Source organism: Arachis ipaensis, chromosome B8 (genome assembly GCF_059453495.1).
Source record: "Arachis ipaensis isolate K30076 ecotype BB chromosome B8, ASM5945349v1, whole genome shotgun sequence".
Classification (NCBI taxonomy): domain Eukaryota; kingdom Viridiplantae; phylum Streptophyta; class Magnoliopsida; order Fabales; family Fabaceae; genus Arachis; species Arachis ipaensis.
The window spans coordinates 12,497,165-12,520,414 of record NC_142443.1 but is presented as its reverse complement, the minus strand read 5'-3'; the positions used below and the strand labels follow the sequence as shown (position 1 = coordinate 12,520,414).

Here is a 23,250-nt window from a genome sequence, read left to right as displayed (position 1 = left end):
TGCTCTTCAGGAAAGCCTTTTCTTGTTATTGAGATGAGGAGATTATCAATGTCCATCATCAACACTTGCTTGTAATATCATTTGGATTGGACTTAGACCCCAAATAATAATAACAACAATAATAATAATTAGTAGTGATTTCTTTTTCATAAGAAAAAAAATTTTGGATTCTTTTATTAGATTCCTATGTAAGAGACGGTAATAAATTTTACATATTATTTAAATATTTTGTAAAAATTATTTTTTTATATAACTAAATTCGTAAATATAAAATTTGTTACATATGGATGTACATTTTAGAAAAAATAATTTTTTTATTTACTTGTACAATTAAAAAATTGGATAAGTGTGTTTCTTTCTTAATAATTTTATTTTATCTCAAATTATTCTTATATTATTTTGGTTTTAAATTTGTATTTAACTATTTAATTATGTTTTAGATTTTTAGTTACATCTTTGAAAGTTGAGACTTGAGACCATTAATAGAGAGGTTAACTCTTTAATTATGATAATGTGTTAGAATATCTCTAATGTTAGATCTATTTTTAATTAGAAAATATTTGATAGCAAAAAAATTAGTTAAAAATAGTCTGAATTTGTCTAGTATTTATTAATTATTGTAATAATTAATAAATATTAAATAAGACAAGTTCTGACTATTTTTTTTTTTTTGTATTTGTAGCATTATCATTTTTAATTTTATTTTAGATTTTACAAAATGACATGTAAATATTTATAGGACCATATGTCATAAATAATGATTTGAAATTAAAAGTAAAATTTGTCCTTTTAATACTTAGTCTTAGTTTAGTTATAATTTTATATTTTTTATTATTTTATCAACATAATTATTAGAATGACAAAATTTTATTAGTTTTCTATCAAAGTAATATATACACATTGATCCTAACTATTATTAGCTATATAAACATTTAGATATATTCCCTTTAACACATGTATTATCTACTTAATATACTAAAACTGGGTTTTCTCTCGGCTACTAAAGGTGACGTGTCGATCTCTCACGCTTCCGTTTTTCCTCCAAAATGAGTGAATTTTTTTTTATTCTAAATTATTTTATAAAAAATATCTTTATTGTAATTATATTATAATTAATGTTTAATGAATAATATATAATTATACTACTTTAGGAACATATCTTCATTATAATTATATCAAATCAATATTTAATGCACTATTAAATTACTTATTAATTATCAATTAAAAATACTTTTAATAATAATAATAATAATAATAATAATAATAATAATAATAATAATAATAATAATAATAATAATGTATGATAATGATATTAATAACGAACATTAATTTTAAATATTTTTAGATATTTTAATTATATTAATTTTAAAAATATTGATATAATTCTAATTCTTATTCATTATTCAATAATAATAATAATAATAATAACCCATTATAATTTTTGTTCATATTTTAAAATTATAATTTTTTTATTACTTTAACCCGTTATAATTCTATTTTCTTATGATATTTATTTCAAACATTTTAAGTTATTAAAATCGTGCATGATAATATATCTTTACCCCCTTTCTATTTCAATCTGTGTATATTAGGTATAATATTGTTATTCATTGTCCGAGATTTCTGTGATCATGATAGAAAATAATGATTCTATTCATGATATGGTAAAATTATATAATTTTAACAAAATTAATATATGATGCATAATTACTGTACATAATAAAAAATTACCTTAATAATAAGTAATTTACATATTTATTTTTGTTTTACTACCGTCTATATATATAGTGTTTTCTTATGGTACATGAATCTAAATTTGAGAGTCAACTCATAATTTTATCATTAGTATCTTTTTATACTACTTTATAGAATAAGAATGTATTCTTCGTTTTTTATTGAAGTTGATCCTTTTAAGGTATAATTTATAATTTTTTATAATATTTTCATATACTCATTTTTATTATATTGTGTATCCAAGTTTATAGAATAATTTTGCTGCTAATCTTTGAGCTTTCATGTATATTGTCTTTTTAGATAGTTTATGTTATAATGTGTTTAAAAAGTTGACTTAAAATTATAATATAAAATATAAATTTATAATATGATTTATAGTATGCTAAAATATTAGGACATTATCATATAAATATTTTTTTATTTGTCCGTTAGATTTAACTATATAGAATCTTGAAAATTATGCAATTATGTAATTAGTTATTTTTTTATATAATTATTATATTGATCATTTACATTAGTGAAACTATTTTTAATATTAAATTTATAAATATGCTATTATTTGTATAATTGATTGAATTATCTTATTCGTTTAAATTTAATTCTATTGAATTAATTATTCAAGGTGCCATCGCTATTTCTATTTTTAAAGATTTTTTTAATATTATTTAACAATTCTAATAATAACAATTAAAAAAAGTAAGACGGTACAAAATTGCAATGACGATAAGATTGAAATACCCGTGATAAAATTATGTTGATAATATATACTTGGGTATTACTAACAACTATGTTAGTAATTACTTAAAATAAATAACAAAATAAGTTATAGGGTATTATTTTATTTAAATTATTAATAATTAAAAGAATAAAAGATCAGTAATTATTTTTAAAATAGATATTAAATTTAATTTTATGGTACTAATTTATTTGAGTTGTTAATAAAATTTATAATTTTCATATTTATTTGAGTTGTTAATAAAATTTATATCTACTCAATTTATATATTTTATTTTATTTTACTTTAACAAAAAATTGAGACGTGTATTTTTAATTATTTATTTAGAAAGTATAGAGAAATAAGTTATATCAAATTATAATTAATTATCGATAATTGATATCAATAAATTGATTGTATTAATTTATAAGATGAATAACGTGTAATAAATGTTATGAAATTAATTATAATAAATTAATAATTAATAAATAAATAACTAAAAAGGACTTTTTTTATTGCTTTTTGATGGATATACATTTTTATAATTTTACTTTCTCTTTATCTCTTCCTTTCACATTTATTTCTTTTATTTATTGAACTAAATCAATTATATTAATTATTTGTATTAACTAATTAAGTACTTTTTAATGGATTATTATAAATGTGCCTTTAAATCATAGGTTAAAAATATTATAAAAAAAATTTTTATAAAAATTTTTGCAAAATAAATATTTTTAAAATGTGTCCTTAAGACATAAATTAACTAAATTATTTTTCAATTTAATGTATTTGATTCATTCAATTGTATTAATTATAACTAATAAATTATGTAATTTTATTTGATTAGGATAAATATTTCATCATTTAATATTTTATTTGATTCATTAAATTACATTAATCATAACTTCAAATATTTAATTTAATTAGAGTAAATATCAAATTATTTTAAATTTTGTTTGATTCATTAAATCAAATTAATTATAACTAATTTATTATTTAATATGATCGAGATAAATATTAAATTATTTAATAAATAATATATAAAGCAATGAAATAAATGAACTCAATTAATTCAAATTATTATCTTATTATTTTATATATCCCTTTTTTCTCTCTCTATTTTGTACTTCAGGTAAAATATTTGTAATTTTTTATTTTTTTTATCTTAATTTTGCTAACATTTTTCTATGACTTTGTTTTATATTAATTTTTTTTATTCATTTTGATTAATAATTATTAAGGATATTATTATTTTATTTAAAGATAATTTAAATTTTTTGTAATATTTTTATAAAAGTTGATTAATAAGTTCTTTTTTAAAATATTTTTTTTGAAATTTTTTTAATAAGATCGTATTTTGATTTTTCTCTTTCATCCTTTGTATTAATTAATTATATTAATCTTCTATTGCAATATATTTTTTATCTACTCCACACATTATCTTTTCTATCTTCTTTTACTTTTTTAATTGCTCTTTTTACTTTATTTTTAATTGTTTATTTTACTTTTACTTCTCATATATAGATTTATTATAATTCATCACATGTTTTTTTGAATTTAAGTGATCTTTTAGGTTATATTTTACCATTGATGCTTTTATTTTGTTTAGTGTATTTTTTTAGTCTGTGTTTAATATAATAATTTGTAAATATCTATTCTATTATGTAAAAATTAAATTTCTACACTTAACGATAAAATTGTCGTAACATGTTTCTGATGGTGTTTTTCGATTTATTTCTTTTAACTCATTAAATTCATTTTATTATAATAAATTAATTATATCAACTAATTTATTATAATTCATTTTATTGATTTGGTTAATTTTTTAAATATCATACAATTTATTATAATTTTTATCAATCAATTAATTATAATTTTAATGGAATGATTATTATGTTACGAAATTATTATTTCCTAATTTATGGGTAATACATATATTAAGTATAATCGTAAATTAAGCTATTTTACATTAAATAACTTATATAATGGTCATCTCATTTATTATCATAAATGATGAATTAAATAAGTCATTATTACTTTTGATTTAGAATTAAATGAGAATAAAATCAGAGATATTATTTTATTTGGTCTTTCAGGTTTAATGGGTGTAACACTCAAATATAAATAGTGACTTCCGGATTTTGGTCTCCAACACATCAAAGTCATCTCCGTAACTCTTTTTCCATAAAAAGAATTTCGATTCAACTCTATCAGGGATACAGAAAGTTTCAAAGAACAAAAGAATGGTCTGAATTTGCACGAATTCTAAATGTTCGAACTTACAACGTTGTTTTAGTTCGTTGTCAGTACGAGAATGACTCTAATCTATACGTGTCTAAGGACTAGAATAGATTAAATATTATTTAAGTAATTTATTTCTAATATTGATATTTGATTAAATTAGTTTTAGAGAAATTTAAATTGTTGACTCAATTTATATATTACGACTATTCTTTTTGAATATATTATTTTTATATTTTTTAATATAAAATTTCTTTTTTTTTCTGATTTTTAAGTTTATTTTTTTCTCATTTTATATTTCAGATTAGTAATGTAATTATTAAAAAAATTTTATTTAAAAAAAAAGAAAAAATATTAAAACATCACTATTTAAAAAAAAGATACGTGAAAAAAAAGAAAAACGAAAAATTAAAACATCATTATTAGGAAAAAACTGTTAATATGCGTATGAATAGAATCAGAATTGAAGAATATATATAGATATAAAAAATAAAAAATTATTCCACGATTGTAGAATAAAAAAATCATATATATAAAATGAAATAGTTATAACAAAAAAATAATTAATATATGTAATTTAGATGTTTTTAATAACCGGTAACATAGAGTTTACAAAATATAATTCACATATTTTTTTATTTATGTATATGTTTATATATTAAGAAAAATTACCGTAATATAATTCACATATTTTTTTATTTATGTATATGTATATATATTAAGAAAAACTACCGTAATATATATATAGAATTATGTAACAAAATTAGTATATAAGGTTATAGAAAGTTCTATCCAAATTTGACAAGAACAAGACAACTTACTTAGAAATGGTTCTCATGGATAGTAAGGTAAGTTGATTATTTTCCATGATTCTTTTAAGTGATGTTAGGTCCATTTTATAAATATTTTTGGTTCATATATTTTAATATTTTTAATAACCGGTAACATAGAGTTTAAAAAAAATATAATTCATATATTTTTTTTATTCATGTATATGTATAGAATTATTTATATATATGTATATATATTAAAAAAAACTATCGTGTGTGTATATATATATATATATATATATATAGAGAGAGAGAGAGAGAAAGAAAGAGAGAGAGAGAAAGAGAGAGTTATTTAACAAAATTAATATATAAGATTATGGAAAGTCTCATTCAAATTTGACAAGAACAAGACGACTTACATAGAAATGGTTCTCATGGATGATAAGGTAAGTTGATTATTTTCCATTATTCTTCTTTCAAGTGATGCTAGGTCCAATTTATAAATATTTTTTGTTCATATTTTAAGTTTATCTGATAAGTAAACCCTTGCACGCGAACAAAGACAGTGCGATTTTATAGATTTATAAGTGCTAATAGTCTTTATATTTAATTTGTTTTATAGTGTGATAATAACTAATATATTTATTGGTGAATTTAACTATTACTATATTATTTATGATCACATTCAGTATATATGTCTAATTTATTGAAAAAAGTAGATTATTAAAACTGATTAATAACTATTTTAGAGTTAATCCAATTAATACTAAATTAAAAAAATACATAATATGTTACTTTTTATTAATCAAATTATTATAATTCAAATTAATTTTAAAAAATAATTTAAAATTATAATTTCAATCTTATTACGTGCATGGCACTGGTAATTAAACTTGGAAAAGTCAAGACGTAGCTCCAATCCTATATTTTCTTTATGTTGTATGGAAGGAAAGGTTGAATTGCCTTTCTTGAAGCATCCACCTCAAATGTTGCAAGAGTTACATAGTGGAACAGACGAAAAAAGCATATACTTTCTTAAAAACATAAGGGCTTTCAACGGAATGTTTGCATTCACTTCTATGGTAGGAAGAGTTGACCATTCGATAAATAAAGGTGGTGCACCTCCTATCTTTCACATTGGAGGTCAAAATTATCACCGTATTGGCAGTTTACTACCACCGGAAAGTGAGAAACCAAAATTTGCTCAGCTATACATTTATGATACTGAGAATGAGATTACAAACCGCATGGAATCATTTAGGTAATTGTTCGACTCACGCGTGTAATTCTTCTATTTCCTAACTTTATCTAAAACGCTAATTATAGTAATATATTATGAGGAGTTAAATTCTAATGCGATCTTCTCGAAGCTTAACAAATGAATTGAAGTTCTCATATATTGTTTATTTATTAATAGGTCAAACATTAGTGCATAATTGATGGAAACTGAAATTGTTTCGTCCTTGAAAGTCATGATGGATGAAAATAATGTCCTAGCAAAGGCATTTCGTTCAGCACGGGATAGATACCAAATTGATGGCTCTGCTGATGTTAAGTTATGGTTAATAACCAAAAGAAATACTGATGCAAGGACATATAATTTGCCAACGGTATCTGAAGTTGCTGCACTGATAGTTGGAGATATTGACGAGAGCGGAGTTAATAGGGATATAATAATTGAGACAAAATCAAGAATCTTGCAGAGGATGGAAGTAGTACATCCAATGTACCTTGCTCTTCAATATCCTTTATTGTTTCCATACGGTGAGGATGGTTACAGATTACATATAGCTACTTCTTCTCAACCAAATGTCAGAAGAACTGAGAAAAGATCAACAATAATCATGAGAGACTTCTTTGCATACAAACTTCAGAGAAGGACTAACGAGTCTCAGATCCTTTTGCGGTCAAGAAGATTACTGTAACAATTCATAGTAGATGCCTACACTATGGTTGAGTCAGAACGGCTTTTATACTTACGATTGAAACAACCAAACTTGAGGCTAGGCAAGTTCAAGCAATTGCATGAGTGTATGGTTCGTGGTGAAACTAATACCGTTAACACTGGACAAAGAATTATTCTCCCAAAGAGCTTTACTGGTGGTCCAAGGTACATGTTCAACAATTGCAAAGATGCTTTTGCAATATGTAAATATGCTGGATATCCAAGTTACTTTATCACTATGACATGTAATCCAGAATCGTATGAGATAAAAAGAAAGGTAACACCCCAAGGACTCCATGCAAAGGATAGACCAGACATCTTATGTAGAATATTCAAGTTGAAGGTTGATAAATTAATTAAGGAATTGAAGAAAGGAACATTCTTTGGAAAGATTATTGGATGTAAGTATAACTAATCTTCCTACGAGTTTTTGTTTACTCTATCTATATTATCTATAGTACACTCATTGTATAGTACACTATCATTATTAAGAAACAATTATGTATATAGCATATACATGGTACGATCATTCGATAGTGTACTATCTTGAGTGTATTACAGTGCATTTATATAGTTTGTATTCCCTCAGGCTCATTGTATGGTACACTTATATAGTTTTATATGATTTTATTTTAGCATATTTTTTTCCTATTTACTTTATCGTACTTATTCGCACTACACGCTTAGGTTTATATAGTTTAGTTTAGAATCAACTATTTTTTAAATCACACTATCTAACTTATTTGCAATGTACTTAGTCTTATATGCTTTAGAATTTCGCATAAATATTTATATACTTTGTCCAAATTATTAGTAATATCATATTTTTAAATTTGCAGATTCTCTAACCATAGAGTTTCAGAAGAGAGGTCTACCTCATGCCCATCTTCTTTTATTCATGCATCCGGAATCAAAACCACGAACTGTTGATGACATAGACAAGGTTATTAAGACAGAGATTCCAGATAAGAGGGAAAATCCAAAATTGTATGCTGCTATTGAAAAATATATGGTTCATGGTCCATGCGGTCATTTAAATAGTAAGAGCCAATGCATGATCAATGGTAAATGCTCAAAGTTTTTCCCCAAAACATTCCGAGATAGGACAATTATTGACAAAACAGGCTTTCCAAGATATCAAAGAAGAGATGATGGGCGAACTGTATCAAAGAAAAATATAGAGGTTGAAAATTCCTTCATAGTTCCGTACAATCCCGGTCTTCTTCTAAAATTTGGATGTCACATCAATGTTGAGTATACTTGCCAAACTTCAGCAATCAAATATCTGTTCAAGTATCTTCACAAGGGTAATGACAGGGTGACAGCTGCATTTTATCAAAACAATGAATCTCAGGTAGATGAAATACGTAATTATTATGATTGTAGATATATATCAGCATGTGAAGCTGCATGGAGATTGTTTGGTTATCCTATTCAAATGAAGGAACCAGCAGTAATAAGATTGCCATTCCATCTTCCTGATGATATGCCAATTGTCTACAAAGATACCGATACAATTCAGTCAGTTGTTGAGACTTCTTTTTTCAAGCAATCTATGTTGATTGGATGGTTCAAAGCAAATGAAGCCCATAATGATGCAAAAAATCTGGCTTATTCTGAGTTTCCAACAAAATTTGTTTGGAATGGAGAGCATCATATGTGGACTCATAGAAAGCAAGGCTATGCCATAGGAAGGATATCTCATATACCACCAATGAATAAGGAAGATTACTATCTAAGGCTACTTTTGAACATTCAAAAGGGATGCACGAGTTTCAGTGATCTAAGAACAGTTGATGGTGTCGTTTATGACTCCTTCAAAGATGCATGCTATGCTCTAAGACTGTTGCAAGATGACAGAGAATTCATTGATGCAATCTCTGAAGCAGGAACATGGCACTCTGCAACTTTTTTAAGGAGACTTTTTGTTGTTTTATTAACATCAAATAACACGAGTAGGCCAGATTTTGTTTGGCAAAAGACTTGAAACTTTCTCTCTGATGACGTACTATATGAACAAAGAAGATTACTATAAATGGAAGGTAACTATAGTCTATTATATTTTTTTTCCATAGTAGAATTCAATTTATCATATAATTATAACAAAAATATTGGATAAGAAATTTTAAGAGTTATTTTCTTTAACAAAATGCCTTTTTTGGGAGTAAAATTATCATACATATGGCAAATTGTTTATTGGTGTTTACTTTAACTTTTTCTCTTTCTCTCTGATAATATTTAGGAAATATAACAAAACATTACTTAAAAATTGGATTATATATATATTAATTTCGTACTTGCTTTACTTTCTCCTCTTAATACAAATTTTGATTCATTGTTGTAAACCATATCTATTTAATCTAAGAAACTGTAACTAAATCCATATACTTCCAATACTTGCATTTGCATCGGTTGTTTTTGTGCCTTTTTTTTTATGTTATAATGATTTTGATATTCATGTTAATCACAATAATATTTTTTAAAAGGACATGTTACTAATGAAGCATTTTTTAAACTAAAAACAAGGAGTGTTATTTATCATTCAACAATGCATTTCAAACATTTTTTACCAGAGACTAATTTAATAATTTTTCAAGTAATTGTGTCATTTTAAATTGAAAAAATACAGATTTGATTATGTCAGAAGTCCAAATAAAAGATATTGCACTTGCAAAAAATTGAGGATTTGTTCCAGTCAAATGGCAAGTCATTGAAAGAATATTGTGGAATGCCATATCCTTCAAAAAATTTGGTGTCCAGCTTAGAAAACAGAATTATAATGGAAGAGTTGAACTTTGACATTAATGCTCTTGCGAATGAACTAGGTGGGTATTTAGAAAGGCTAATTAATGAGCAGAAATTTGCATACGATCAAATAATTGGTGCTGTTAGTGGTAATATGGGTGGACTTTTCTTCTTATACGGTCAAGGTGGTTGTGGAAAAACATTCTTATGGTCAACTATATCATGCTCAATTAGGTCTAAAGGAGGTATAGTTTTAAATGTTGCTTCGAGTGGGATTGCTGCACTTTTATTGCCTAATGGAAGAACTACACATTCAAGGTTTAAAATTCCTTTGACCATAAATGAAGATTCTTTGTGTAGCATTAAACAGTGAAGTCCTCTTGCAAGGTTAATATCCAAGGCCAAATTAATCATATGGGATGAAGCTCCAATGATAAGTAAGTATTGTTACGAAACTTTGGACAAATGCCTCAGAGACATCTTAAGGTGCTCAGATTCGTATAATGCTCATTTGCCATTTGGAGGTAAAGTTGTTCTCGGAGGAGATTTTAGACAAATTTTACCTGTGATTCCCAAAGGCTCAAGGCAAGATATAATTCAGTCTTCTATTAATTCTTCATATTTGTGGCATAACTGTAAGGTTTTGAAGCTTACAAAAAATATGAGATTGTCACTAGGTGAAAACAACAAGATACAAGAACTTAGAAATTTTGCAGAATGGTTACTCCAAATTGGTGATTGTTTAGCTGGTGATACAACAGATGGTGAATCGATCGTTCATATACCATCTGACATTTTGGTTAAGAACTCTGAGACAGCTTTGGATGACCTCATTGATTTCGTGTATCCAGATATGTTATCCAATTTATCCATTGAAAATTATTTCAAGGATAGAGCAATTCTTGCATCAACTTTGGATTGTGTCACTGATGTCAACAACAAGATGACTACAGGGTTACCTGGACAAGAAAGAGTCTACTTAAGTTCAGAATCTGTGTGTGCTGGGGAGGAAAATATGGAATTTGAGTTCGATGCTTTCTCGCCGGAGATTCTAAATGGAATAAATTGTTCAGGTCTACCACCACACAAGTTGGTTCTGAAAGTTGGCGCTCCTGTTATGTTGCTGCGGAATATAGACCAAACTAATGGTTTGTGCAATGGAACGAGGATGCAAGTTAGAAGAATGGGAAATCATGTGATAGAATGCAAGACTTTAACTGGTAACAAAGCTGGAAGTATTGTTCTTATCCCAAGACTGAATCTAATTCCAAATAATGAAACATTGCCGGTCAGGTTTCAAAGAAGACAATTCACAATTATCATGTCATTTGCAATGACAATAAATAAGTCTCAGGGACAAACTCTATCAAAAGTTGGAATTTACCTTCCAATGCCAGTTTTCACCCATGGTTAATTGTATGTTGCGTTATCAAGGGTAACGAGTAAAGATGGTTTGCGAGTGCTGTTGCAAGATCATGGACAATTGGAAGATAACTGCACGATGAATGTGATATATAGAGAAGTTTTTGAGAGCCTATAATGAAAAGGTAATAACAAAATGTCTTACTAAATCTATTTATTTATTAAAATTTATTACTATCACTTCAAAAAATTTAGAAATTCTAGGAACTAATAGATGAATTCTTATTGTACATTAATAGTTTGAGAATATTAAAATTATCATAAAAATTCGTATTATTTTATTCTCTTGATAAACAATTTTATAATTACGTTAACCATATAATTTTATATACAAATATTGATACCGTGTTGTTTCATGTATATATTTTGCAGGTATCAAGAGATAGCATTGAATTGTTATTCAGTAAGTTTAAATTATTTATTGTTTATTACATAACTTTCTGCATTAGGATTCTCTATTAATTTGTTCTTCATTTTGAGTTGATTTTGATATGTTCTTACTTCACAGTAAACCAACATGTAAAACTTTGTTGGTGGATTTAAGTATTACTAGATTATTTATGGTCATATTGAGTATATATATCTGATTTATTGAAAAAAGTAGATCAAATAACTATTTTATAGTTAATGCAATTAACACTATATTAAGAAAAGAAAAACAATGCATACAAGTTATTTTTTTATTAATTAAATTATTATAATTAAAATTAATTTTAACCCAACAACTTAAAATTATAATTTCAATCTTATCACGTGCATGACACGGGTAATTAAAATTATTCTTTCATATATGTGGAAGGTAAACTTTTGCCACCTAAATAATGGTGATTTGCATCGACAATAATGTCAAATAAAAGATATTTAAAATTAAACAATAAATTTTATAAATACTAAAATAAATTACAACAAGGACGAAGTCAAAGTTTGAATACATCTTAAAAATGGAATGAAGAGGGAAAAAGGAATCACCATCAGGAATATGCATGCTGTAATTATTAATTACGCATCACCACAAATTACATTACTATTTTCATGCATGGCTAATAACAGTATGAAAAGAACATCTTATTTAAACAAGTGCATTCTTCCTGAAAAAACATAATTGATTGAATTAATAATTTCTTTTATTTTATTTATCTGTCACTTTAGTTCTTTTTAATTAAAGTGACAGATAAAAAAAAATAAAGTAGCATAATTAGAAGAAAATGGCATTGCCAACAAAGAAATTCTTTGTTACAGTGATTTATTGTCTTGTTTTGTTGTTCTCAGTTTTCTCAGGGAATGCTGAGGCGGGTGGTCGTACTATTGGCTATGGTGTACTTCAACGTAACACAGCACTTGGATGCAGCAAAAAACATCCCGCAGCGTGCCAAGACACAGAGGCTAATCAATATACTAGAGGTTGCAATGGTGTACTTGGGTGCAGAAAAACTCCATCTGCATCATGATCCACAACTCTATCTCTATCTAAACAAAATTGAAACACCAAAATTCTTTTATATTATTCCACGTATTATAAATCATCATGTACATAAATGCATGTGTGATATATAGTACACAAAATTCTTTATCAATTTTGTTTGAGTTGATCCACAAAATGCATGTTTTGTTATCTATGTTGTATATGTGCATTAGTGCATATGCCTTTTGTATTCATTTTGCAGAACAATGAAATAAAAATGCCATTCTTTTATTTAATTTTTGTACTTTTTTTATACATTTTTTTAGTATAAGAAACAAATATTTTATTATCTTCTTTCACTTCTTATTAATCACTTCTAATATATAGTAAAAGTAAAAAATTACAAAAAAATATACACAAAAATTATACATATAACATTGTTAATATATTATGATCTCTTTATGGTACCAAAATAGTAGTTTTTAGCCATTGGAGTGCCTTATGCAATTACAATGAAGCGGTAATTGTGACAGAATCATATTCTATGTTGGCATACTACTAACATTAATCACAATTAAAATTATAAGCGATTTTGCGCGACTATTATTTAATATATGTTAAAATATAAAATATACATTGAAATTATATAAAATTAGACATATAATGATATAAATATACATTAATATATAATAATTGATTTTTGATATGTAAAAAATATTTTTTATATTTATAGAATGAAAATTAGAAAATAAAGCAAAATATTTTTTACAATTAAATCCAATCAAGTTAAAAAAAAAAAGTAGAGAATATGCTAAAATTGAAGTTAAACGCGTAAATATTGTAAATGAAAAAAATACACCTATCATTTTTGTTAGGTTTAATTACTCTGTTGATTTCTATAGTTTCGCAAAATTTTCAATTATGTCACTATACTTTTTTTCCTTTTAATTGGTCCCTATACCAATTTTTTTTTTAATTAGGTCCCTCTTGATAGTAATTGGCTTAATTGTATAGGGACTCAAACAACAACAACAACAACAACAACAACAACAACAAAGCCTTGTCCCACTAAGTGGGGTCGGCTACATGAATCAAATGACGCCATTGTGCTCTGTCATGTGTCATGTCTACAGAGAGACCACTTACATGTAGATCTCGTTTGACCACCTCATGGATGGTCTTCTTAGGTCTTCCTCTGCCTTTCGCCCCTTGTCCATCTTCCGTCTCATCCACCCTCCTGACTGGATGTTCTATCGGTCTTCTTCTCACATGTCCAAACCACCTAAGACGCGATTCAACCATCTTTTCCACGATGGGTGCTACTCCAACTCTCTCCCTTATATCTTCATTCCTTATTTTATCCAATCGCGTATGACCACTCATCCATCTCAACATCTTCATCTCTGCCACACTCAGCTTATGTTCGTGCTCCCCTTTAGCCGCCCAACACTCCGTACCATAAAGTATAGCCGGTCTTATAGCGGTGCGATAGAATTTACCTTTAAGTTTTAAATGCACTTTTTTGTCGCATATAAAACCAAATGCACTTCGCCATTTTGACCACCCTGCTTGGATCCTATGATTTACATCCTGTTCAATCTCTCCATTATCCTGTATGATGCACCCAAGATACCTCAAACTTTTAACTTTTCGTAGGGTATTTTCTCCAATCTTCACCTCTATATTAGGGTTATCCCTTCTCAGACTGAACTTACATTCCATATATTCCGTCTTGCTACGGCTTATGCGCAGACCATACACTTCTAAAGCTTCTCTCCATAACTCCAACTTCTTATTTAAGTCTTCCATTGACTCTCCCATAAGGACGATATCATCGGCAAAAAGCATGCACCATGGCACAGGCTCTTGGATGTGCTCTGTGAGTACTTCCAAGACTAATGTGAAAAGGTACGGACTTAAGGATGATCCCTGGTGTAATCATATACCAATAGGAAATTCCTCTGTCACACCACCTTGAGTCTTCACACTAGTTGTGGCCCCATCATACATATCTTTAATTGCACGAATATATGCGATCCTTACCCTCCTCTTTTCTAAAACCTTTCATAAGACCTCCCTTGGTACTCTATCGTACGCTTTTTCCAAATCAATAAACACCATATGTAGATCCCTTTTATTACTACGATACCTCTCCATCATCCTCCTTAAAAGGTATACCGCTTCAGTGGTAGATCTACCTGGCATAAATCCAAATTGGTTCTCTGTTACTTGTGTCTCTTTTCTCAACCTCCGTTCTATCACCCTTTCCTATAACTTCATGGTATGACTCATAAGCTTGATTCCTCTATAGTTTTCGCAACTTTGTATATCCCCCTTATTCTTGTAGATAGGTACCAATATGCTCTTTCTCCACTCATCAGGCATCTTCTTTGACCTTAAAATCTCATTAAAAAGCTTGGTTAACCAGTTGACGCCTTTTTCTCCAAGACCCTTCCAAACCTCAATCGGGATATTATCAAGTCCTACTACCCTGTCATTTTTCATCTGCTTTAGAGCCTCTTTTACCTCGAAGTCTCGAATTCTTCGATAGTAGTCAAAGTTTTGATCATCTTCCCTTGTGCATAATCGACCAAGGCTCGGAAGAGCCTTCTGTCCCTCATTAAATAATTTGTAGAAGTAGCTCTGCCACCTTTCCTTAATCTTCTCCTCTTGAGCCAATACCACTCCATCCTTATCCTTTATGCACTTAACCTGATCCAAATCTCTCGTTCTTCTTTCACGGTTCTTTGCGATTCTATATATACCTTTTTCTCCTTCTTTTGTGTCCAAAGACTGGTAAAGACCCTCATATGCTCTTGTTCTTGCTTCACTTACAGCCACTTTTGTCTCTTTCTTAGCCGCCTTATATTTTTCCCAGTTATCTGCGTTGCGACATAAAGACCACTCTTTAAAGCACTCCCTTTTTATCTTTAATTGTATAGGGACTCAACTAAAAAAAATTGGTGCAGGAATTCAAATAAAAGGAAAAAAAAAGTGTAGGGACCAATTTAAAAAAATTGGTGGAATGACTCAATTAAAAGTTATTCTATTTATAACAATTGATACATCATTATAATACAATTGATACACTATTATAATACATCATCGAAAATAAGATGTGTTTGAAAAAGAAGAGGGAGACGAGAGGAGAGGGAGGGAGAGAGCAAAGAAAAACTCAAAAAAAGAATACTGCTTCATGCCCCAACTTGTGCACTAACTTGAATTCTGTTTGTGCATCTATAGGGTCAGGAATCAAGAAAGTGCTGCTTGATTATTTTTGTTTAGCTAATGCAGTAGATAAGCAAGCACACCATTATTTTTCACCTAGTTTCAGCACCTCTTTTTCCCCACTAATCACTAATGCCTGCCGTGGTTCCATTTCCTCTGTTCTTGCCACCACTAGTGCCTGCGCTGTTTCCATTTCCTCAGTTCCTGCCACCACAGTAGCCGGTGGTTCCTTTTCCTCCGTTGGTGCCACCACCGTTGCCTGCTGTTGTTCCTCCTCAGCTACTTGTGCTTCTCCCTTTTCTAGATGTTGCACAACATGTTGCTTTAAATATCTAAATAATACCAGCAACATAAAAGCTGCAAGAAGAAATAACAAAGTCATAAAAAATAGGACTACCGTCGGAATATACCGACAGTAACAACACAGTCAATTTTGAAACAAAAACATTTTAAAAAAAATTTTCGTCGAATTAATCCGCCGATATAATGATGCGGAGACGTATGATATGGCGTCAACGTTATTGTCGTAAAATTTTTTACAGTAATGTTCAACAGATTCCATTTTCTTACTATCTATATTTCATTGCTAAATTCAACGAAAATTACCATCGGACATAAAAATTCGCCGATAATATATTATTCGCGAAATTTATTTCGTCGGATAGATACCGACGATAATTCTAATAGTATTCAACATTTTTTTGTAGTAATTGTTAATATATTATGAAAAGTGAGTCCGGTATGCTATTGTATTAAACGAAACGTGATATTCTATTTCTCTCTACTATTAAGATATAATATAATTTATATGAACGGTCAAGATTTTAGAAGCTTTCTTTGAGTGTATATAAAGAGCAATAGCTCATGGTGAACTTCAAACAGACTAAGTAATTGAGAGGTATTTAAGCCCATAAATTGTCTCCTTTTATCCATATGTAATGAATGCTTGGTGCGTGAAGAGCTCAAAGCTTGCTCTTCAGGAAAGCCTTTTCTTGTTAATGAGATGATGAGATTATCATGTCCATCATCAACACTTGCTTGTAATATCATTTGGATTGGACTTAGACTCCAAATAATAATAACAACAATAATAATAATTAGTAGTGATTTCTTTCTGATAAGAAAAAAAAAATTGGATTCTTTTATTAGATTCCTATGTAAGAGAAGATAATAAATTTTACATATTACTTAAATATTTTGTAAAAATTATTTTTTTATATAACTAAATTTGTAAATATAAAATTTGTTAAATATGGATGTACATTTTAGAAAAAATAATTTTCTTATTTACTTGTACAATTAAAAAATTGGATAAGTGTGTCTCTTTCTTAATATTTTTATTTGATCTCAAATTATTCTTATATTATTTTGGTTTTAAATTTGTATTTAACTATTTAATTATGTTTTAGATTTTTAGTTACATCTTTGAAAGTTGAGATTTGAGACCATTAATAGAGAGGTTAACTCTTTAATTATGATAATGTGTTAGAACATCTCTAATGTTAGATCTATTTTTAATTAGAAAATATTTGGTAACAAAAAAGAATTAGCTAAGAATAGTTAAAATTTGTGGTATTTAGTATTTATTAATTATTACAACAATTAATAAATACTAAATAAAGTAAATTCTGACTATTTTTTTTGTCTTTATAGCATTATTATTTTTAATTTTATTTTGGATCTTACAAAATGACATGTAAATATTTATGGAACTATATGTCATAAATAATGATTTTAAATTAAAAATAAAATTTGTCCTTTCAATACTTAATTTAGTTTAGTTATAATTTTATATTATTTCATATTATTTTATTAATATAATTATATAAATAGTAAAATTTTATTAGTTTTTCATCAAGGTGATATATACACATTCATCCTAACTACTATTAACTATATACAAATTTAGATATATTCCTTTAACACATGTATTCTTTCATATGTTTGGAAGGTAAACTTTTGCCACCTAAATAATGGTGATTTGCATCGACAATAATGTCAAATAAAAGATATTTAAAATTAAACAATAAATTTTATAAATACTAAAATAAATTAAACAACAAGGACGAAGTCAAAGTTTGAATACATCTTAAAAATGGAATGAAGAGGGAAAAAGGAATCACCATCAGGAATATGCATGCTGTAATTATTAATTACGCATCACCACAAATTACATTACTATTTTCATGCATGGCTAATAACAGTATGAAAAGAACATCTTATTTAAACAAGTGCATTCTTCCTGAAAAAACATAATTGATTGAATTAATAATTTCTTTTATTTTATTTATCTGTCACTTTAGTTCTTTTTAATTAAAGTGACAGATAAAAAAAAATAAAGTAGCATAATTAGAAGAAAATGGCATTGCCAACAAAGAAATTCTTTGTTACAGTGATTTATTGTCTTGTTTTGTTGTTCTCAGTTTTCTCAGGGAATGCTGAGGCGGGTGGTCGTACTATTGGCTATGGTGTACTTCAACGTAACACAGCACTTGGATGCAGCAAAAAACATCCCGCAGCGTGCCAAGACACAGAGGCTAATCAATATACTAGAGGTTGCAATGGTGTACTTGGGTGCAGAAAAACTCCATCTGCATCATGATCCACAACTCTATCTCTATCTAAACAAAATTGAAACACCAAAATTCTTTTATATTATTCCACGTATTATAAATCATCATGTACATAAATGCATGTGTGATATATAGTACACAAAATTCTTTATCAATTTTGTTTGAGTTGATCCACAAAATGCATGTTTTGTTATCTATGTTGTATATGTGCATTAGTGCATATGCCTTTTGTATTCATTTTGCAGAACAATGAAATAAAAATGCCATTCTTTTATTTAATTTTTGTACTTTTTTTATACATTTTTTTAGTATAAGAAACAAATATTTTATTATCTTCTTTCACTTCTTATTAATCACTTCTAATATATAGTAAAAGTAAAAAATTACAAAAAAAATATACACAAAAATTATACATATAACATTGTTAATATATTATGATCTCTTTATGGTACCAAAATAGTAGTTTTTAGCCATTGGAGCGCCTTATGCAATTACAATGAAGCGGTAATTGTCACAGAATCATATTCTATGTTGGCATATTACTAACATTAATCACAATTAAAATTATAAGCGATTTTGCGCGACTATTATTTAATATATGTTAAAATATAAAATATACATTGAAATTATACAAAATTAGACATATAATGATATAAATATACATTAATATATAATAATTGATTTTTGATATGTAAAAAATATTTTTTATATTTATAGAATGAAAATTAGAAAATAAAGCAAAATATTTTTTACAACTTAATCCAATCAAGTTAAAAAAAAAAAAGTAGAGAATATGCTAAAATTGAAGTTAAACGCGTAAATATCGTAAATGAAAAAATACACCTATCATTTTTGTTAAGTTTAATTACTCTGTTGATTCCTATAGTTTCGCGAAATTTTCAATTAGGTCTCTATACTTTTTTTCCTTTTAATTGGGTCTCTACACCAAATTTTTTTAATTAGGTCCCTCTTGATAGTAATTGGCTTAATTGTATAGGAACTCAACTAAAAAAAATTGGTGCAGGGATCCAAATAAAAAAAAAAAGTGTAGAGACCAATTAAAAAAAATTGGTGTAATGACACAATTAAAAAAAAAAAAAGTATAAAGACCTAATTAAAAATTTTGCAAAATTATAGGGACCAACAGAGTAATTAAACATTTTTGTTATAAAAGTTATTCTATTTATAACAATTAATACATCATTATAATACAATTGATACACTATTATAATACATCATCGAAAATAAGATGTGTTTGAAAAAGAAGAGGGAGACGAGAGGAGAGGGAGGGAGAGAGCAAAGAAAAAAGAATACTGCTTCATATGCCCCAACTTGTGCACTAACTTGAATTCTGTTTGTGCATCTATAGGGTCAGGAATCAAGAAAGTGCTGCTTGATTATTTTTGTTTAGCTAATGCAGTAGATAAGCAAGCACACCATTATTTTTCACCTAGTTTCAGCACCTCTTTTTCCCCACTAACCACTAATGCCTGCCGTGGTTCCATTTCCTCTGTTCTTGCCACCACTAGTGCCTGCGCTGTTTCCATTTCCTCAGTTCCTGCCACCACAGTAGCCGGTGGTTCCTTTTCCTCCGTTGGTGCCACCACCGTTGCCTGCTGTTGTTCCTCCTCAGCTACTTGTTCTTCTCCCTTTTCTAGTTGTTGCACAACATGTTGCTTTAAATATCTAAATAATACCAGCAACATAAAAGCTGCAAGAAGAAATAACAAAGTCATAAAAACAGGTATCACAACTCAAACTTGCCATATCCATATACTAATAAAGCTGGCCGGTGCACAAAAGGAAGTCCTTCGGATACTCTCAATTCACTTTGTCACTTGATAACAAGGTCAAGGGTGATTTCTTATAATATGGCCTCTTATAAGTTATAAGTTATATCACTTGTCCTCCCTTTTAAGTGAAAAATAAAATTGAATGTACCTATTCTCATCTCATGTTAAAATTTCTTAAACAAGAGCTATTATTTGCAGCAAAGTGTTGTTCTTGAAACAAATAGCAATCTGATCACTTAGGTCCTGGTAGGGGACTTACCCGTGTAGATTCGAGTTTTTATCGAAGAAAGATTCCAGAAAGCCATAAGTGCTGATACTACTAGTTTCTTCTTGTGAGTACAAGTACACCATATGTCCAACAACCATAAGGTAAAGCGATCAGCTGCATGACAAAACCATTCTACTATTAAGCATAAAAATGTATACAAGCCTACATAATTTCATATAAGGGGTCGGTGGAATTGGACCTCTTTGGTTTATCTTTTCAGTGTAGCAAGAATAAAGCTTTGGAGCAGTGAAGCTGATTAAAAACCCTGTTTGAATATATAACAGCAAGACATGTAAACAAGACTAAATTATAATGAAAAAGAAAAAACAAAGCAGACTCTATGGGGTTTGTTGGTGTCCTCACCAATGGCACACAGCCTCCAGATTGTAATAAAGTGTCCATATTCCGCACCTAGTAAAAGGAAAGGAGCTACCTACAACCACAGAGAAGATTAAGCCATTGTCAACATTAACACATGATAATAAAAAAGTGAAAACTAGAAAGAAAGGGAAAGAAATATTTTAGCTTCTAAGATTGATTGAATTACTTTGAGGGTCATGGATGGTTCTCCTGAAAACAGCTGTCTTGTAACTGAAATTGTGAGATTCAAAGTAGGCAGAATCAATTTTGCAAGGTGCAAAATGTCATCTTCTTTCAGCTTGAACTCGCGCTTTTTCTCAACCTGGTTCCTGAAACACAACATCAAGTCATAGGAAGTTTCTCGGAGAGAGTTCATAGAATAATAATGGCACCATCTAGTAGAAAGAACAACTGTACCTTTGGCAAATTGTGTTTAGGACAAAGGAGACACCAAGAAAAACAATAGCCAATTGTGACATTGCCGAGAAAATGCTGAACAAAAGCATGTAGGAAAATCACTCAGATCTTTCTCCATGATCGTTATATAAAGAGCAAAACAAAACATCAAACACAGATATTGTAGATTGAAGAGAAGTTTCAGACCTAAAGTTGAGTCCTTTGGAAAAGCAAGAAGATAAGAGGCAGAGAGACCCAATACCAAACCAAAGGGTTGATTTTGCCACATCTTTCCACATGATCAAATCACTGACCACCTGCTGAACACGCTGCAAATCACCTCCATTCTCTTCTTCTTCCTCTTCTTCTTCTTCTTCTCCTTCTTCAGCTTTTATATATAAAAAAAGGGGGAAAAAGTGATTTTTCCATTAGCTTTTCGGAAGAAGCACTTCCAAGATAATAATATGATCTGATTTTCCAAAGATTAACATAATTTTTGTCTAGAAAAATGAAGAAAAACAACCAGAAACGCAAAACCAGCCACAAAATAGAATCACAAGAATCATCAAACGTTTCAAACATCAAAAACCGAAACGTTAGGGCATACTTGGAGGAAATGGGATTGAAGGTGGTGGGAGCACCGGGTTTGATTTTTCCTTCTTGGACCGCACTGTGTTCCTTCGCTTTCTAGGTTTTCCAACCTCTTCCGCCATAGCGTCCTTCTCGTCCCGAACGTCAGGCTCGGAGCGCCTCCTCGGCTTCCGAGACTTTCTGGGAGATGGCAGTGCCGCCGCGACGGTCGCCTGTGCCCCTCTTCCCGCCTTGGCCCTCCTCCGCGGCACGGCGGGTTCCGGCGAATCCTCCGGTTCGAGAAGACGGTCGGCAAGGCGTGTCCTGGACCTGCGGAGGGGCGAAGTGGTGGTGGTGGAGTCGATTGACATGGGAAGAGGGTCTTGTTGTTTCTGTGGTGTAGAAGAAGAATCATCCATGATTTTATTTGAATTGAATTGAAATATTGAATGTCGTAACGCTTCTAATGATGAAGTGGGTGAGGAGCTTCTTCAGTCTTGAGAATTTGAATAGTGAGGGTGTTTTCTGCACTAGTAGCCGTTGGAGAGAGAGAGAGAGAGAGAGACAGCGCGCGCTCCAAAATGGACCATTTTCTGACAAAAAAAAAAAATACATGATGTGAAATATGTTTGAAGTGGTGGTTTTTGGTAACTAAACGGGCATAGGCCCGAAATAGATTATAAAATCACTGATATTCGGATAAAAATACTATTTGTACATTAAAAATAAATATTAAAATTAGTCACAAATATATTTATGTATAATAAATATATGTATAGTTTAATTTATTTTTAATATATATTTATATTTTAATATATATTTTATATTGGTGATTAATTTTAATATACATGTAATATTGTTGTATTTAGGATATTAAATAGTAGGAAAAACTACCAAAAGTACCCATGAAGTTTACGAACGCTGACAAAAGTACCCATACACTAAGGAAATTAACGTTGTACCCATGAAAGATGAGTTCCGTATGACAAAAGTATCCAAATCTTAATTTTTTGTTGATTTTTTAATAAAATTCCTAAACTACCCTACGCTCAACCTCCACTCACTTTTTCAACCTTTCATAACTCAAT

At 28.7% G+C, this 23,250-nt stretch overlaps 2 protein-coding genes and 1 pseudogene across 3 annotated transcripts; 2 read left to right on the top strand and 1 right to left on the bottom strand.

The window, feature by feature from the left end:
• The first annotated feature begins 6,899 nt into the window (after nt 1-6,899).
• LOC107610502 (uncharacterized) lies at nt 6,900-9,392 on the top strand (annotated as a pseudogene).
• A 792-nt stretch (nt 9,393-10,184) lies between these two features.
• LOC107610501 (uncharacterized) lies at nt 10,185-13,020 on the top strand. The gene is made up of 5 exons (XM_088495348.1): nt 10,185-10,468; nt 10,625-11,443; nt 11,585-11,657; nt 11,945-11,975; nt 12,842-13,020. The coding sequence occupies exons 1-5, from the start codon at nt 10,185-10,187 to the stop codon at nt 13,018-13,020; spliced, it is 1,386 nt and encodes a 461-aa protein (XP_088351474.1).
• Nucleotides 13,021-19,934: 6,914 nt separating this feature from the next.
• LOC107610500 (reticulon-like protein B17) lies at nt 19,935-22,663 on the bottom strand. 2 transcript variants are annotated; one of them, XM_088497134.1, is made up of 8 exons: nt 22,200-22,663; nt 21,800-21,980; nt 21,614-21,688; nt 21,384-21,525; nt 21,200-21,269; nt 21,036-21,101; nt 20,828-20,950; nt 19,935-20,486 (listed from the first exon to the last, which is right to left on the bottom strand). In XM_088497134.1, exons 1-8 carry the CDS (start codon nt 22,579-22,581, stop codon nt 20,215-20,217), a joined length of 1,311 nt encoding a protein of 436 aa, XP_088353260.1. In that variant the 5' UTR covers nt 22,582-22,663; the 3' UTR covers nt 19,935-20,214. The 2 variants fall into 2 exon arrangements, with proteins under 2 accessions (XP_088353260.1, XP_088353261.1); XM_088497135.1 differs by lacking the exon at nt 21,036-21,101 and having other exon boundaries at nt 20,082-20,486; nt 22,200-22,647.
• Between the last annotated feature and the right edge of the window lie 587 nt (nt 22,664-23,250).

Excerpts from the sequence above, each read along its gene's own strand:
- LOC107610500 (XM_088497134.1), bottom strand. The coding sequence starts at position 22,581 with ATGGATGATTCTTCTTCTACACCACAGAAACAACAAGACCCTCTTCCC. Across the intron at positions 21,689-21,799 it reads TCCAAAGGACTCAACTTTAG|CATTTTCTCGGCAATGTCAC; the intron begins GTCTGAAACTTC and ends GCTTTTGTTCAG. Across the intron at positions 21,270-21,383 it reads AACCATCCATGACCCTCAAA|GTAGCTCCTTTCCTTTTACT; the intron begins GTAATTCAATCA and ends CTGTGGTTGTAG.
- LOC107610501 (XM_088495348.1), top strand. The coding sequence starts at position 10,185 with ATGGAAGAGTTGAACTTTGACATTAATGCTCTTGCGAATGAACTAGGT. Across the intron at positions 10,469-10,624 it reads GGAAGAACTACACATTCAAG|AGACATCTTAAGGTGCTCAG; the intron begins GTTTAAAATTCC and ends CAAATGCCTCAG. Across the intron at positions 11,976-12,841 it reads TAGCATTGAATTGTTATTCA|TTTTCTCAGGGAATGCTGAG; the intron begins GTAAGTTTAAAT and ends TGTTGTTCTCAG.